This window comes from Macrotis lagotis, chromosome 1 (assembly GCF_037893015.1).
Source record: "Macrotis lagotis isolate mMagLag1 chromosome 1, bilby.v1.9.chrom.fasta, whole genome shotgun sequence".
In the NCBI taxonomy this organism is placed as follows: domain Eukaryota; kingdom Metazoa; phylum Chordata; class Mammalia; order Peramelemorphia; family Peramelidae; genus Macrotis; species Macrotis lagotis.
The window spans coordinates 239474944-239491321 of record NC_133658.1 but is presented as its reverse complement, the minus strand read 5'-3'; the positions used below and the strand labels follow the sequence as shown (position 1 = coordinate 239491321).

The window sequence follows — 16378 nt, the reverse complement described above, 5'->3', positions numbered from 1 at the left end:
TCATGGACCTTGTATTTTCCTCGGAAGGATAGTAAATATATACAGATGACTGTTATATGGGCTAGGGAGCAAAACCAACAGAGGAAAAAGACAGAAAAGATATCAGGGGGTGGCTAGGTGGCGTAGTGGATAAAGCACCGGCCTTGGAGTCAGGAGTACCTGGGTTCAAATACAGTCTCAGACACTTAATAATTACCTAGCTGTGTGGCCTTGGGCAAGCCACTTAACCCCATTTGCCTTGCAAAAAAAACCTAAAAAAAAAAAAGATATCAGACAGGTGTTCTAGGAATATTTGAAGAGGGAGAGTTTGAGGGTTTTAGGGGAAAGCTTCATGGAGGAGGTGGCCCCTGTGTGGAGCCTTGAAGGGCACTAAAGCATCAGAAAAAGAGGCAGAGTAGAACAGTGGATAGAGTGCTTGAATTCTGCTTCACAGAACTGCTGGGTGACCTTGAGTCACTTAAGCTTTTTCAGCCTTTGTTTTCTCATCTATAAAATGGGGGTAATAATGGCACCTCCAATGTAGCCCCTTGTTGTGTGAGCTGTTATTTGAATCAGAGCATCCACACTTTCCAGACCAGAGACGGATGGGTCTGTGGGGGCCCACAGGTGGGAGTCAGCAGGTCAGCTGTGAAGAGTAGCAGGTGTTTCAGTTTGGCTATATGTAGAGAAGTCTGGAATGAGGGGGCGTGCTGTCTCCAGATTAATTGTGTAGAGTTCCTGCTTTTTTCTTTTTAAGCATCTGGTTTCTTCCTGTCCTCCACCCTCCACCTTTGCTTTCCTGACTGTGAAGCTGTGACTTAAGCTGTAGAATCTCCTTTCTTAGAAATTTTTTAGAATGGGAAGAGTAGCTATCAGAGCAAAGAGGACTCATCATCTGTAGTCCAGTACATGGGATATGCAGCCAGGGATGTCAGTCACTACATGGTTTGATCCTAAAGCAGGGCTCTGGTTTGAACCTGAAACTAGGGTCTCCAGGTTGGTCCTTTGTCATTGAACATTTTACTTAAGTGACAAGAATTTTTGTTTTTCTGCCTATGCCATGGATCTGCTTTACTTAATTCCATTTGCTGCTCTTAGTTCACTTTATGAATCCTTGTTTTTTGGGGTTCCTTCCATTTTCTCCAAACTCTTTTTTTACTTAATATCCAGAGAGCTCTCTGGACCTTTCCTAGACCTTGCTATTAACTTCTCTCTGGAAAACTAGTTGCTTCCTCCTACCTCAGGTATTTTCTTTTCTGTGTTATTTTTTTTTTCTCCTTTCTACAGACCCATGCACAGAGCCAGCAGCAAAAAGAACAATTGAACCGTCTTCGAAAAGACATGGGGCCTGTAGCCTTGGATCCTGGGACAGTCACAGGTGTGTTGGGAATTGAGGAATATAGCTCTTTCCCTTATTACGAAAGTATATATCAATGATTTGGGGGAAAATCTCACATAGACTAGCGTATTTGACAGATTTACATTTTACATCTTCAGTTAGTTTCTGTTCCATGTTGATAATCTTAGATCCTCATTTAAATTAGGGGTTTATTGGTAGTGACTTTGGGATTAGCTTGAAGTTATTGCCCTTTCAGAAGCTGATTTTGATGATGTTTGTCATCCATTCTTGAAGAAGATCATGACATCTGGGAGGTGATAACATGACAAGCATATGAATTGGATTTTAATGGGGGAGTGCTGTGCTAGGTCACCAACCTCATTTTCTCCTCCAGAGCCATCTGGGTCTAGTGGCCAGAAATGGATAAGGATGACTCTGGATTCAAGGCAATGAGGGTTAAATGACTTGCCCAAAGTCACACAGCTAGTGTCAGGTATCTGAGGCCAAATTTGGATTCAGGTCCTCCTGATTCCAGAGTTGGTACTCTAACAACTGTGTCATCTAACTCTTAAACTAATTGGATATACGTATGCAAGGAATAATTTCATTTCAAAAAACATTTTAATTCATCAAGTTGTTAAGAGTGGCAGTGTGGTGTACTGGATGGAGATCTAGTGTGGTCTCAGAAAGACCTGGGTTCAAATCCCACCTCTATCACATACTAAGGCAATGCTGTGAGAGTAGCCTATAGAGAAGGGGCTGATCTGTTCTGGTGTAGAGAGAGCTGTGCCTTGAGAACTTCCTTCACCAAAGAAAGCATAGTCTAGTCCCCCCAAAAAGTGTCCAAGGAACTTTGATCATTAAAGGACAAATCTAGCCTGAAGGCTATAAGGAAACTTCAAAGTGAAGAAATCTCTTGGTTTTTTTTTGAAGAAATCTCTTTTAAGCCAAGGGCAAAACCAGAGAGTTCCCTTTTGTATCTCATATTTTTTGTAAGGAGTAGATATACTGTTGACTTTACTTTTTTTCCCCAAAGACTAATACATAGGGTATTACAATAAAATTTAAAAAAATATAATTTGTAGACCAAATAATTTTCTTCTAGTTTTAAAAAAGTTTCTTAAAGTTGATCTTTAAATATCTGTATGGTCAAACTTTGAACATGTAAATACATTTGATTATTTCTCAGAAGTGACATGTGCAGTTGAAAAATGAGCATGCTAAGGCACTATGTGATGGTCATTTCTGTTGTTTTTTTTTAAAGATTTTATTTGAGTTTTACAATTTTTCCCCTCATCTTACTTCCCTCCCTTCATCCCCCACAGAAGGCAATTTGCCAGTCTTTACATTGTTTCCATGGTATACATCGATCTAAATTGAATGTGTTGAGAGAGAAATCATATCCTTAAGGAAAAAAAACAAAGTATAAGAGATAGCAAGATCAGACAATGAGACATCAGTTTTTATGTGATGGTCATTTCAAGCTTTTATCATTTTTACTAATTTTGTGGTAGGAGCTGAAATTAGTCTCTTACTGATTTTTCACAGAGTCTTATAACTGATATCAAAAGTCTAAAATGTCTACTGGATTTCCATCATGAAATAATGGTCTTGGCTAACTCTAGAGGGTGAAGTAGTGATTGCTCAGATTAAAAACTGGAGGTGGAAGGTTATTTACTAAATGAGATATAAGTAATCCTTTTGGGGCCAGGGGTTCATTCACAGTTAAAGTGCTTTCTGTACATTTGAACAAGATTTTACTGCTCTTAACTGTTTCTATTCCTGAAACAGCACTTTTCTGTCAAGGACTTTATTTAGACTTTTTATTACCACTTGAGGGCTCCCATTTTCTCAGTAATATTAATAATAATAATAATAATTATTATTATTATTATTATTATTAGATTTTTGCAAGGCAGTGGGGTTAAGTGGCTTGCCTAAGGCCACACAGGCAATTATTAAGTGTCTGAGGCCAGATTTCTATCCACTGTGCCACCTAGCCGCTCCAATTATTTTTCTTTAGGAAGCTACTGAACAATCATACCATCTGTGAAATACTCAGAAGTTTTTTTTCCTAGCATAGGAATAATCCTTCACTGGATAGTTTTCATAGCTCCATTTTGTAGTTATCTGCAGTGAGAAGATAGTTACTCTCTTTTCAAAAGACATTTATTAATGAGTAAAAATCCCACATATACAAAAATATTTATAGCAGCTTTTTTTTGTAGTGGCAAAGAATTGGAAATTGAGGGGATGCACCATCACTTGGGGAATGACTGAACAAATTGTGGTATATGTATATGATGGAACAATATTGTTCTATAAGAAGTCATGAGGGATGGGATTTCAGAAAAACTTGGAAAGACTTGCATGAATTGATGTGGAGTAAAATAGGCAGAACCAGAAAAACATTATATACACTAACAACAACATGGAATGATGATCAACCTTAATAGACTTGTTCTTTTCAGCAATACAAAAATCAAAGACAATTTTGAGACTTGTGAAAATATCATTCATATCCAGGGAAGAAACTGTGGAGTTTAAATGAAGACCAAAACTTATTTTCTTAATTTTTAAAGTTGTCTTGTATTTTGTAATCTTTCTCTCTATTTTTTCATTTGAATCTGATTCTTCTCTCACATGATCAATATGGTATATGTTTAGCATTGTTTTAAATGTAGAGCCTATATCACATTGCTTTCTATCAGGAGAAGGGGTAGGAAGGAAGGGAGAAAAATGTAAAACTCAAAACTCTTGCAAAAAAAAAATTGGTAAAACCTACCATTGCATGTAACTGTAAAAACAAATACAGTATTTGAAAAAGAAATAAAATTATGTCAATTAAAAAAATACTTTTATTTCTTCATCCTTTTTTATATAATAAATATTATTTGTGTTTCCTTTATAGATAGTTCAGCTTCTGCAGTGACTCCTTCTGATTTGATTCTAACCAGAGGTACAGCAGATGAGGAAGAGGATGAGGAAGACAGTGATACAGATGATATTGACCATAAAGGTGAGAGAGAAAACAGTTGCACTGATGGTAGCAAACTGGAATGACATTCTAGAGAGCTGCTTCCACAGGAAGAGACTCATATTTTGGAGTAAAATTCCCACTTTCTAAATTATGTCATCAGTAGTCAGAGATGAGAGATAATAAAGAACATAATAATAGTACATTGCTTTCTCAAGGCTTTTTTTTTGCCTTTGAATAATCACAAATGTTTGTAGGCTCTTCATTGTCCCATAATTCTCTTTAGACTTCGAGCAATTTTTATAACTGATGTCATTTTGAGACCTCTAGAAATAACTTTGCAGTTGCATGGAAAGGTCTGAGGAACTCATTTTGGTTCATGGCTGGGTTATTCACAGAAGTCTAAGAATATCAGGATATAGAGGATGATTTAGCTTTAAAAACCCCTGAGAGTTTAATGTGGTTAGGAGGGGTTTCATGAGTTGTGAACCAAATCTACCTTTCTGTTGAACCAGTATTGCAGTACTGGCCTGACATTCCTAAACGTCAGCAGTACCAACTGGCAAAACCTCTCTCAAGTATAATGGGCTATACATGGTTATAAAGGTCTCAGAGAGCTTCCTGATTGAATAAAGCAAACAGTCAAATTTTATGGGAACAGAATGTCTTTCCTGAAATGTGGAATGAGAATATTTCCCACCCACCTGGTTGATTGGAAAGTAACTTTCACTACCTTTTCCCTTCCCAGTTACAGAAGAAAGCCATGAAGAACCAGCTTTCAAGAACTTTATGCAAGAATCAGTGACATGGTACAGGAACAGAAGCAATGAATAGATATATAATTAGGAGGAAAGAGATATTTGGGAGCCCTACTTGGGTTACTTGGAACTCCTGAATCTGCACGAAGAAACTATTGTTATCTTCCAATGGTTTTGGCTATGAAGAGCAGACCTTTTGGCTTGACAGTCATTGATCCTCATTATTAGGGAGATTTGGTGACTAGATAGACCCAGAAGAGAGAAGCTGGATTCCTCTTCACCTTTCCAAAGCCTTGTGGATTGGGGCTCAAACCATTGCAGCCCTGAGGTTTTCTTATTGTTTTATCATGTTAAATTCAAGTATATTTGCTGCTGGAAAGTAGAAATTGAGAATTCCCTTAGTGGACTTCTGCATCTCTAATGGGAGGCTGGTTTTGCAGCCAACACTTTTCTCTCTCTTTTCTACACTCCTTACTGTATGCATCCCCCTTCCCTGTGTGACAAATTGATGCTGAGGGTGAATCTTCACAGGTCAGGAATGTCAGTGACTTCCCACTCACCGTGTCAGTATCAGTGCTAGAACTATGTTGTTTATTAGACCTCAAGCTGCTGGAGGAAAACAGGAAAGCTCTGCTTCATGTTAGAACTTGGATAAATAATTTATTTAACTTTTTCAGCCTATTTGTCATCATTTCAAATTAGTGAGAAATTACTTAGATTTCAAGGTTCTGTAAAAACATTTTCCCCCTCATTCAGAAGGAAGAATTGAGGCCACGCATCTCGACTAGTCTTGGGAATTGCTTCTTGAAATTTACTCTATAAAGAAAATATTCTTTTCTGCTCATAGATTTAAGAGAATTATATTATAATTATAAGAGGCCATATAAAAGTTTTGAGTCAGGGTCCACATTGTTTTGAAGTATAAATCCCATTCCATTCTTCATCTCCTCTCATCCTAAGCTAGGGCTCATTTACTTTATATATTCACTTATGCAAAGATATATTTGCCTGTTTCCCAGTCCATGGAACATGGAACATGGAATCAAATTATATTCCTTTTCTTTATTCAATTCAAACCACTAGGCTTTATTGGTACAGTGTCAGATGAAATGAACTTTGTTGTGAGAGTAATCATAAACCCTGCCCCCCCCTAAAAAAAGGATGAGAAACCTCAAGAATAGTGAGAGAGAAAAAATGTACTTAAATCTGTGTTCAGATTCCAATGGCTCTGTCCCTGGGGTGAGTTGCCTCTTTTTTTTTGCAAGGCTTGCCCAAGGCCACACAGCTAGGTAATTATTAAGTGTCTAAGGCTAGATTTGAACTCAGGTACTCCTGACTCCAGGGCTGGTGCTCTATCCACTGTGCCACCTAGCCACCCCTATAAGTTGCTAAATTGGAGGAGCTAGGTGATGCAGTGGATAGAGCACTGGTCCTAGTCAGGAAGATTAATTTTCCTGAGTTTGAACCTAGCCTCAGAAACTTACTAATTGTGTGATATTGGGCAAGTCACTTAACCCTAATTGCCTCACATCCACCTCTGGTCATACTGATTCATATCTAGCCTGGAGGAGAAAGTAAAACTGGTTATTTAGCTGTGTTTATCAAGGTTTCATCTCCCTGATGTCATGGTCTTTTGAGACCAAAGGATAAACATCATTATCATAAAAGTTATCTAATTTTCATAAAGTATTTAAAATTTTAAAAATCAATTGTTTAGCTATCTAATTGTAACGATGTAAGATCAATGATAAAAGATGTTTTATTTTCATGACTATTGGCATTTTATTCCAGGGAAATGACACTTTTTTAAAAATTATTTTTTCATTTACATGTAAAGCTAGTTTTCAACATTCATTTTTTGTTAAGATTTTGAGTCTAATATTTTCCCTCCCCCTTCCCCATGACTGTGAATAATCTGATATAGGTTATACATGTACAATCATGTTTAACATATTTCCATATTAGTCATGTGAAAGAAGAATCAGAACAAAAAGTGAGAATATGCTTTGGTCTGCATCCAGACTCCTTGTTTTTCTCCATTGATCTGCTGAGAGGAGCAAAGTTTATCCTAGTTGATCATCACAATGTTACTGTTAATTTGTACAATGTTCTCCTGTTTCTGCTCATTTCATTCAGCATTAGTTCATATAAATCTTTTAGGGAGATTCTGTCAATTTTCACATGCTAATATAAAACGACTCTAATTTTATACTTATGGACAAAAGGTACAAAGGTGCCACTTTATTATTAGTAAAATTAAGGTGTTATAAAATATTGTATGCATTGTTACTAAATCTAGCTGTCCCTCATTAGATACCACAACCATGTAATTGTTAATTGGAGAATAATAATCCACATAGTGGAGATAAAGTCAATGAATTGTGGATCCACAATGAGGGTCTCATGGGAAGTGAATTGCTTGTTCATCAATCCTTGAATCTAGAGTGACGCACTATTGAGTAGCAGGGGGGACATAACTAGGAGAGAAGGACTTTCTTAGAAATGTTAGGATGTTGCTCTAACAGCAAATCCAAATTTGATTCCCTAAATCTGGGGATTATGGAGAAAGCTAATGGAGTGTATGGTTTGTTTTCTATGTTTCTTTTCAGGTCCCCCAAGTCCTTTGTATCTCAGGCATTGTCTGGTGGGAAATAAAAGCCTAGTAGTATCCATGTTGCTTATTGAGAGAAAGAATAAGCGTTTTTATTAAGCATCTATAAATTGCCAAACATTGTCTAATCACTCTACAAATATCTCATTTCATCTTCACAACAGTCCTGTAAGGGAGGTGCTGTTATCCCCACTTTACAGTTGAGGAAACATACAAAGGTTAAGGGAATTGCCTAAGGTAAGTACGTGAAGCTAGTTTTGTTTGAACTCTTCTAGAATTTTCCTGATTCTAGGCCCAGCAAGCTTAGGAACTATGTTAACCTAATATGAGAAAACCTAGACATGATTTTACCATGAGTATGTCAGAAGACTTTACTGAAGTAACTCTAAGGAGGGATAACAACTGGCCTCTAGGCTCTTACTTTGTGTATAATCTGGCCTGTTACTCAATCCCCTACTATAAGCTAAGCTCCTTGAGCTTACAAATATACTTAGTACTTGTAGGGCACTGGAAAGGCAAAGCAAAGTGTACATGTTTGTTCAAATGATAATGGGAGCAGCAGAAATGGTACAACCCTATCACTTGACAGACTGTAAGAATACTACCAATCTGCTGGCCATTCCATAGGCCTGATAACTCCCCTTTAGTCTTCCCAGTTTTACTTCCTTAACCTAACCACACTGCCCCAGTACATCAGACATGTAAGTATGAAAGAAAAGGAGAAAAGAGGATAATACAAGGTAACATACATTGCAAAAAAATGTAGGTAAGATGTGCTCAAGGGGTTGGAGGACAAGGAAGAAAAGCTGAACAATGAGGACAAAGGAAAGGAAGACTGAGGGAATTGGTGTAATGTGTCAGGACAGGTCACTTGCTGTAAAATTAATTTCATGAGCACCATTGTTGATATTAAGTTTGTGGAAAAAGCCTTTTATTTGTATCGGCCATTTGCTTTTAGGCACTAATATTAATTCACAGTGACTTCCATCTTTTAATTAAGGAAGCTAAAATAAAATACATATATACAAAATTCCTCTATACATACAGGGCCTAAATCAAAGCTATTAAGTAATAGCTTTAACAACTCTGATTAATCCCCATAATTATCTCCATAGCACACTCTCAGTGAGATAGGTTGCAATATGTATGTTTTTCATGGTAGAAAAGAGGAAGCAGATTTAGTGAAGTTACTTGATCCCATTGTAAATTCAGTATTAAAGACAAAACAGAACTCTGGTCTCATGATCACCAACTTGTTTTCTGTTTTAGTTTTTCTTAATGCAAAGCTATGTTGACAGTCCTCATGGAAAGTGGGAAAAAAAAACTATTAGCCAAACCCATTTCTGGAAATCCCGGAAATGGCCTCTGGAGCATTTGAACTTCTCCATATCAATGGGAATGAGTTCTTGTATGGTTGCCTTCTCAAACTGGTTTGGAAGAAAAAGCTCTTCCTTTTCCACTTATATTTTCCTCATCCTCTTTTTGCAACGCTGGTTGAAGACCGGGGAGGATCCCATGAGGCTGTCAGGGGAGTGGGATCCATAGCTGCTCTCTGAGCCATTTGGACTCTGGGGAATCCCAGCCTCACTGATGCCTGACATGGGTTCTTCAAAGACATCACTGCCCAGCACACCATGACCCGAGACAGTCCCTTCTTCACTCTCCTGTGACTCTATTTTTACTGGGGCCAAATTCCAAAGAGGAGAAGCATTTACCTCAGTACCTAGAAACAAATTCCAACAGCCCAGCAGTCAAACACTAGTTAAAAAACTAAAAGCATGCAGATTAATGAAGATTATGTACTGAAAGGGAATCTGTGACATACAAATGAAGACTATAAAGATTATAAAGAGAATTAGAAGTACAATATTAGATCAGACTATGACAAGGAAGCTATCTCTAGAAAAAAATCATGGTAGTTGCCTTCCATATGTCACTTTCAAAAGTAAACGAACCCTGAACACATCCCTACTTTTCCATAATTCTTTAAGGGAGATAAAGGATAGGAGTTTCCTTGCCCAGTTCAAGGGCTCATGAAGATACTTCCTCTGTTTTTCTCTTTTACTACAAGGTGCCTGTCTTCTAGTCTTTTGTTTTGGTTTCCTGACACTATTCCAAGTAGAAGGCAATAAAGATTATCACTCCTTATTTGGCCAAATATTTTTTTGTTAGGCCTGATCCAGAGAGGGGAATCTTTTGTATATGAATGGCAGGCTGCTCTGGGAGTCTTCAGCAATTTCTCTCAGACTCTATTCTCAGATTTGATCATGATCTCTGATTATTTTTTCTTTTTGTTAGACTCAATTTTTAAAGTCACATCTGACTTCTCTCAGGTCCACCACCACTACCAATAAACCCAAGGATCTTAATGTCACTGCTGAGGGTACTATTCCTACCAATGCTGCTATCAATCCAGTTATAAATAAGTAGATCATCTTTGAGAGTTGGTATTGACAAAAATTTCAACACCCTATAGTCTTACAGTGATATAGAGTCCAATACTGGATGGATCTGTAATCAAAGCCTTTCCAGATTGGGAGATCTGCCAATTTATGTTCCACTGACATAGTCATGAAGAGGCTGGGATCACCTTCATGCCACCAAAGGAGATCCAATTAAGACTTCAGTAGAAGGCAGTTAGGTTCTAATATTGGTTACTTTGCTTAGTTGTGCTAAAAAAATGACAAAGATCTAAATGGCATTTGCAAAATTAATTTATGTGGCTGAACTAAGGTGCATTTGCATGCTTTCCAGTCTGGGAAGAGAAGATAATTTGATTCATTCAGCAGCTTTCTTGAACTCATACCATAACTGGAAGCTACTTTGGAGAATGCTTCCTCTAGCCTAATCTATTTTCCCAATATGAACAGGAAAAGAAGGAGAAGATATCTTCAGAATCCAAGCATCTAACTGAGATGTCTTGTGATTGAGGATTTTAAAATTCTAGGCTTTTCATTCTTAATTTCCTTTCTCCTTCTCTTTCATTCTTTTACCTCTAACTCACCTATCATTTTCTCAAGAGTTTGATTTCATATGGAAGAATGCAAAAACAATAAGGGCAGCTGAATGAATCACTGACTCAGAGCTAGAGGATTTTTCCTACCTGAAGCTTGTGGGGAAGCTTCAACCTCCAGGTTGGATGAGAACCGTTCATTTTGAGCTCCAAGTACTCCTACAGGCAGAGACTGGTCACCAGATGCCAAGTCTCCTTCCAACTCTTCACTGACAGGGAAGGTAATATCACTGACAAGCTCTTCTTTGACCTTCACTGGTTTGGTATCTTCTGTGGCCTTCTCAGGATTTACAATCTTCTCATACTCCTCAGAGAGCTGCTTGCTAACCTGTCAGCAGGCAAGAGACAAAGTTTTCCAAAAGAATGGTGAAGGCAAGTTGATCTTCATCTTTCTTTCCCTGGGGGAAAAAAGGGAGGTAAGGGGGTTTGAGAGGGAAGTGTATGAATGACAGAGAAGTTTAAAATAAGTTCAAAGGCAAGGAGTTTTGTTTAGCAAATGAATGAGAGGAAAGCATGACATGTGAAGAAGCTTGTCACTGATACAGAGAGAGTATGTGTACATGAGAAAATATGAAGAAAGAATGATGGAAAATAGGAGGGACAGTTAAAAAAAAAGGTTTTATTTTTGGTTATCTCTTAGGTATAATTGTTCATGGTGTGCACACCTAGGTTAATTAAGGAAGACCTTCTTATTAAACACTTTATCCCGTTAAGTCTTTGGGAAACTGAAGGAATGGTCAAGAATTTTACTTAAGGTCTCAAAAAAAGATCAGATTAAACAGGAATTTCTGGCTGAATATAGTTACCACCTTTTAGTCCTTTTCTCTTTTTAGTACATCTCTTAAGTCTTTGTCATTTGGTCAATCTGTAATGATCCCCCAATGAAAACGGAAGGAGGGGCTAAGGAAAATAGAGGACACCATTATCAAAGATGAAGATTCTTTCCTTAATCTGAGGGGAGAAGGAACCCAAGAACCCTTGATTCGGATTCCTTCAATTGTTTACTTCTTCACATGGTTCCCTTACCTGTAACATATAACTGTGATAGTCCTTGATGCGATGCTGCCAGAACTTCTGCAGGGACAATATACTGCCAATGCCCACCTCATGGAACACTTGTTCTATAACATCAGGAAAGGGAGTCTGTCCCAACTGGGCCTCCCGGTCCACAGCAAAGCGTAGCAATTTGGTGAATTTAAGGCAATACTCATGGGCCACATCTGTTAGAGTCTCCAGGACACTTTCATTAGCACATTCAAAGCCTGCATGAGCCAGGATTGTGGCTACTGACTGGTAAAGTAGCTGACGACAGGAATTCCAACTCAGTTCAGTCACAGGTTCTCCTTTACCTCTGAAAGTACAGACAGAGTAATGTTATGAAGCCTCATACTCTGGGGGAATCCTATCTCTGCCTTTCAAAGGATTTCTCCAATTTCAAGAAAACCAATTTCCATTATTATAGAGAAATTTGGGTCAGGTTAACTCTCCTGGTTTCTTTTTCAAATTGCCTGAGCATATCCCAGACACCTTGTGAATATGTCTTGGAACTCCCCAACGTTAGTTCTCTTTTAACAACTTCAAACCCCATATTTAAAAGTACTAGTCTATAGATACAGTAATCATTTTCAGTTATTAATATCTAATATAGATATATATATATATATTCAGTTGTGAACTTTGAATATAATAGCATAATTCCATCCAGATCTGCAAATAGCTTAATAACAATAAACAAAAATAATTTTAAATGGAGAAGCTCCTTAAGCTTGTGGTGAGTACAAAACAGTCATTTGTAAATGAATATTCTCAATTGAGGAAATATTCTCGACTTTGCCAAGTGCTTCTTTGAGCACTGCTCAGAGGCCTAAGCAAAATATGAAAGTTAACACAGATATGGCAAATTCCCTAATAGATAAACAGTCAAAAGATATAAACTAACAGTTTTGGAAGGAAAAAGTATCAGATTAATGACCACATGAAATAATATTCCAAATCACTATTAAAGAAAAATAAAATGCATATTTGCAACCCATGCATATTTGTTTTTATTTATTTTTATTTAAGGCAATGGGGTTAAGTGACTTGCCTAAGGTCATACAACTAGGTAATTATTAAGTGCCTGAGGCTGGATTTGAACTCAGGTCCTCCTGATTCCAGGGTTGGTACTCTGTCCATTGTGCCACCTGCTTCCCTGACTATGCATATTTGTTACAAGTAAGTTTCTCTACCCATCATGATGCTCTTGCTAATGGGGTGGAGAAAAGAGAACAAGAAATACAAATTTTTGATTTAAAAAATTTTTAAAAAAGAAAACCTTTGAATATACTGAAAAAATTGAGTATATCACATGCATAGAAGATAACTTACAATATGATGTATAGTTTCAAGTTGAAGAATTAAAGTATGTTAAAAAAAAGCAAACCCAAAAGGCTATGACAAAATTGCTTTTCTAATCTTACTGATGACATCTTCATTGTTGTGATGGCTATGTTGTTAAAGGGTTCCTCTAGAGTCTAGTCAGAGGTATTTGATCTTCTAAACTTAATTTTTACAAAAAAGCCTTGCTAACCTACACATTAAATTTACCACTCTTCTCTCCTCATGAAACAGACAAGGAATAAAACATGTCAATTCAAGTACTCATTTTATATGACTCACTTAATATTCAGATTAGCAAAGTAACAGCTTGTTCTGGAACAAGGACTGAATTTCACATAGTTAACTAAGAGCCATTAAAGCACTTAAAACAGATTGGATCAATTCACTTTGCATATTCTCTTGACCAGAGATTCTAGATAGATCCCTGCCTTACCGGTAAAAGTCACTCTCTGGGTCACTATGCCTGATCTGGAATGGCATTTTACCAATCTTGTTATCCAAAGAAAGTAGGTCATCAGGGAGGGGGGGTGAAGCTGGACAGGATGGAAGTGGCTCACTCTCTTCAGTTTTGATGCCCTCTGCTTGCTGTTGCAGCTGGGTCTGGGCTGTAGCAATGAGGCTTCGTAGGTGCCGATTGTGCTGGATAAGTTGGATGGTGTGGGTAGTGAGGCTGCAAGGCTCAGATGGGATGTCCAGCATAGTGGTTGGCCTCGGCTTATTGGCAGAGGGTTGGTGCAGGAGTGGATCTTGGACTTCTACCAGGCGCAACTCCCGTGGGAGCAGATCAAAGGAGCTTCTGTTAGCTTGGCTGGATGATATTGGAATCTCTCCCCAGTATCTTAGCATTTTTGAGAGTGAGTTGTCAAATTAAGCCTGACAAAAAACAATGCTTCTCAATCCACAAGATAGGTTTTCAAAATAGAAAGCAGACTGATCAACTTTCTTATATCATCATTCTTGTCAAAGTAAGGAAAGTCAAGTCATCCAAGACTACCTAGAAAAGAGACTGCACTAAAAGTACTATAGAAGGATCAGCATAGTTTTCATTGAAGAAACACATAATTTCTGATCTGAAAAAAAAGGTTACATGTTTATCATCAGAATCAAGTAAACTGCCAACTCATAAATGGCATACATCAAAGCTAATGCAATTTTAGCTTTCATTAAATCAAGAAAACCTGAGTTCCTATGATGAATGTATAGTACCCAGAAGTAGGGAGATGGAAAAATAGGAACAAGACTGCTAAGAGGCAGATGTAAGGAAAAAAGCTTCCTTAAAAATCAGTTATCCTAAATTAAAATGGGATGCCTCAGAAAGGTCGTGAATGCCTTCCTACCACCCTCCCAGGACAAGCTGATCACCAGAAATCTCATTCTGTTGTTTAACTAGCCTAGGAAGATTTAACTGTTCCCTACCTCCTTCAACTTCCTTCTCCTTTTTGACTAGAGGGCTAGAAGGTGGAGCCCTAAACTCCACCCAAAGTTTTTCTTAATAGGGGCAGAACATGGACTTGGCAATCAATCTACTTTCCAACTGCAGCTCTATTTGAACAAGAATTAAAAGAAAGGAATTGATCTAAAAAAGATTTAGGAGATTTAGTGGACTGTAAGTTCTTTAAGAGTCAACAGTGTGATATGGCATTTAATAAAATGAACATGATCCCAGGCTGAATTAAGAGAGGTATAGTTTCCATGAGGAGAAGTTATAGCCTGGTTATACTCAGACCTGGTCAGAGAATGACTAAAGTATTATATCCAGTTCTGGATACAAATTGATGTGGATACAGATTGCAATCCATCTATACTTGCACATTCTATCAGACTCCTTTGCACATCTTCCCCTAAGTTTGCAACAGGGCTTCCACCTGATATGTTGTGTGCCTTCCCTTATTTCTTGGGACATCTGAAAGAATGCCAGTATAGCAACTGGCTCATCCATTGGTTATCTCATGCTCTTGCCATATGACCAGCTCATCTTCTTTTTTGATTATCCATTTCCCTGATGACATGCCTAGGCTATAGCAATCCAGGAAATAAAAAAACCTGATGCTTATGTAACATTTTAAAGTTAGCAAAGTACTTTAACTGCTCTATCTCATTAAAGCCTCACAAGAATCCTGTGAGGTGAATATTAGTTATTATCTCTATATTACAGTTAAAATAACTGAGACCCAGGAAGGTTAAGGGAGTTGTCTATGCTCACGTAAGAATCAGTGGTGGCAGTTGAGCTCAGGTTTTTCTAACTTCGGATCCAGAACTCTATCTGCTATGCCATATTGTAAAATGATCTAGCGATTCTACTATCTGAGCAATTATTGAAAAAATTGGGCATATTTAATCTGGAGAAAAGAAAAGCAGAGGAGAGATTTGATTGCTCTTACATAGAAGCAGCATTTGTCTTTTCCCTCTTTTCCAAGTGGTAAAATTTGGGCTTAAAATAAGGAAAAACTTATTAATTATAAAATTAATTATTATAAATTATATATAATTAATATTATATGTTAATTAATTATATATTACCTAGAACTGGATATAATACTTTAGTCGATCTCTGACCAGGTCTGAGTATAAGCAGGCTATAATCTCTCTTCTCAGTAATTAGTGGTACCCAAAGCTGAATGGTCTTCTCCCTAGGAAGCTTTGAGTTCCCCCTCAGGGGTAATCACCTTTTTTTTTTTAAAGGTATAATCACCTTTGAGTAAAGACTGGATTGTGATTTGTAATGGAAGTTGTGGAGGGAAATCTTATTCACGCAGAGGCTGACGTAGATGGTTCCTTGGTGAGGGTCTCACTGGGTCGGGAATCACCTAAAAGCATCCGTGCCAACAGTGGGCAGGGGCAGCTCGAGACCAGGGTCGTTCACGATCTGCCACTTAGAGGCTGGCCCGGCGCCAGGAAAGGCGTGCTGGGGTCGGGGCCCCTGGGGTCGGGGCCCCTGGGGTCGGGGCCCCTGGGGTCGGGGCCCCTGGGGTCGGGGCCCCTGGGGTCGGGGCCCCTGGGGTCGGGGCCCCTGGGGTCGGGGCCCCTGGGGTCGGGGCCCCTGGGGTCGGGGCCCCTGGGGTCGGGGCCCCTGGGGTCGGGGCCTGCCACTCACGCCTCCCGACGCCGGGGGCTCTGGGCCTCGACCCTTGGAAGGCCTCGGGGGTCCCTCCCCGCTCTCTGTCCGAAGGGCCCGCCGGGCTGGAAGGGGTTGGGGGGCATTTACCGGCTTCCAGGGGCGACGTCTGGGAGGGGCGCCGGACTCCCGGGGGCGCCAGCCCGGCCGGGCCGGGGCGAGGAAGCCGCGAGCGCGAAGCCCTCCGCGCGGGCGCGCAGCCGGAAG

General features: G+C 38.9%; 2 protein-coding genes across 6 annotated transcripts in view; one reads left to right on the top strand and one right to left on the bottom strand.

Annotated features, from left to right (window-relative positions):
* GPN1 (GPN-loop GTPase 1) overlaps positions 1-9792 on the top strand; it is a 25395-nt gene extending 15603 nt beyond the window's left edge. For both annotated transcript variants that reach the window (XM_074209817.1, XM_074209818.1), the window contains 3 exons: positions 1267-1357; positions 4230-4337; positions 5044-9792. In XM_074209817.1, coding sequence (XP_074065918.1) covers positions 1267-1357; positions 4230-4337; positions 5044-5129 — 285 coding nt within the window. In that variant the 3' untranslated portion in view covers positions 5130-9792. The remainder of the gene's footprint in view (positions 1-1266; positions 1358-4229; positions 4338-5043) is intronic.
* Positions 8574-16378, bottom strand: SUPT7L (SPT7 like, STAGA complex subunit gamma). Of its 4 annotated transcripts, XM_074209813.1 has the most exons (6): positions 16262-16378; positions 15749-15863; positions 13490-14126; positions 11704-12028; positions 10768-11005; positions 8574-9387 (listed from the first exon to the last, which is right to left on the bottom strand). In XM_074209813.1, exons 3-6 carry the CDS (start codon positions 13900-13902, stop codon positions 9125-9127), a joined length of 1239 nt encoding a protein of 412 aa, XP_074065914.1. In that variant the 5' UTR covers positions 13903-14126; positions 15749-15863; positions 16262-16378; the 3' UTR covers positions 8574-9124. The 4 variants fall into 4 exon arrangements, with proteins under 4 accessions (XP_074065914.1, XP_074065915.1, XP_074065917.1 ...); XM_074209814.1 differs by lacking the exon at positions 15749-15863; XM_074209816.1 differs by lacking the exon at positions 15749-15863 and having other exon boundaries at positions 13490-13929.

Bases quoted from the DNA above. Each gene is read 5' to 3' on its own strand.
- SUPT7L (XM_074209813.1), bottom strand. From the start codon at position 13,902: ATGCTAAGATACTGGGGAGAGATTCCAATATCATCCAGCCAAGCTAAC. The intron at 11,006-11,703 runs GTAAGGGAACCA...GCCTGCTGACAG, and splicing joins ATCACAGTTATATGTTACAG to GTTAGCAAGCAGCTCTCTGA. The intron at 9,388-10,767 runs GTAGGAAAAATC...ATTTGTTTCTAG, and splicing joins AGCTTCCCCACAAGCTTCAG to GTACTGAGGTAAATGCTTCT.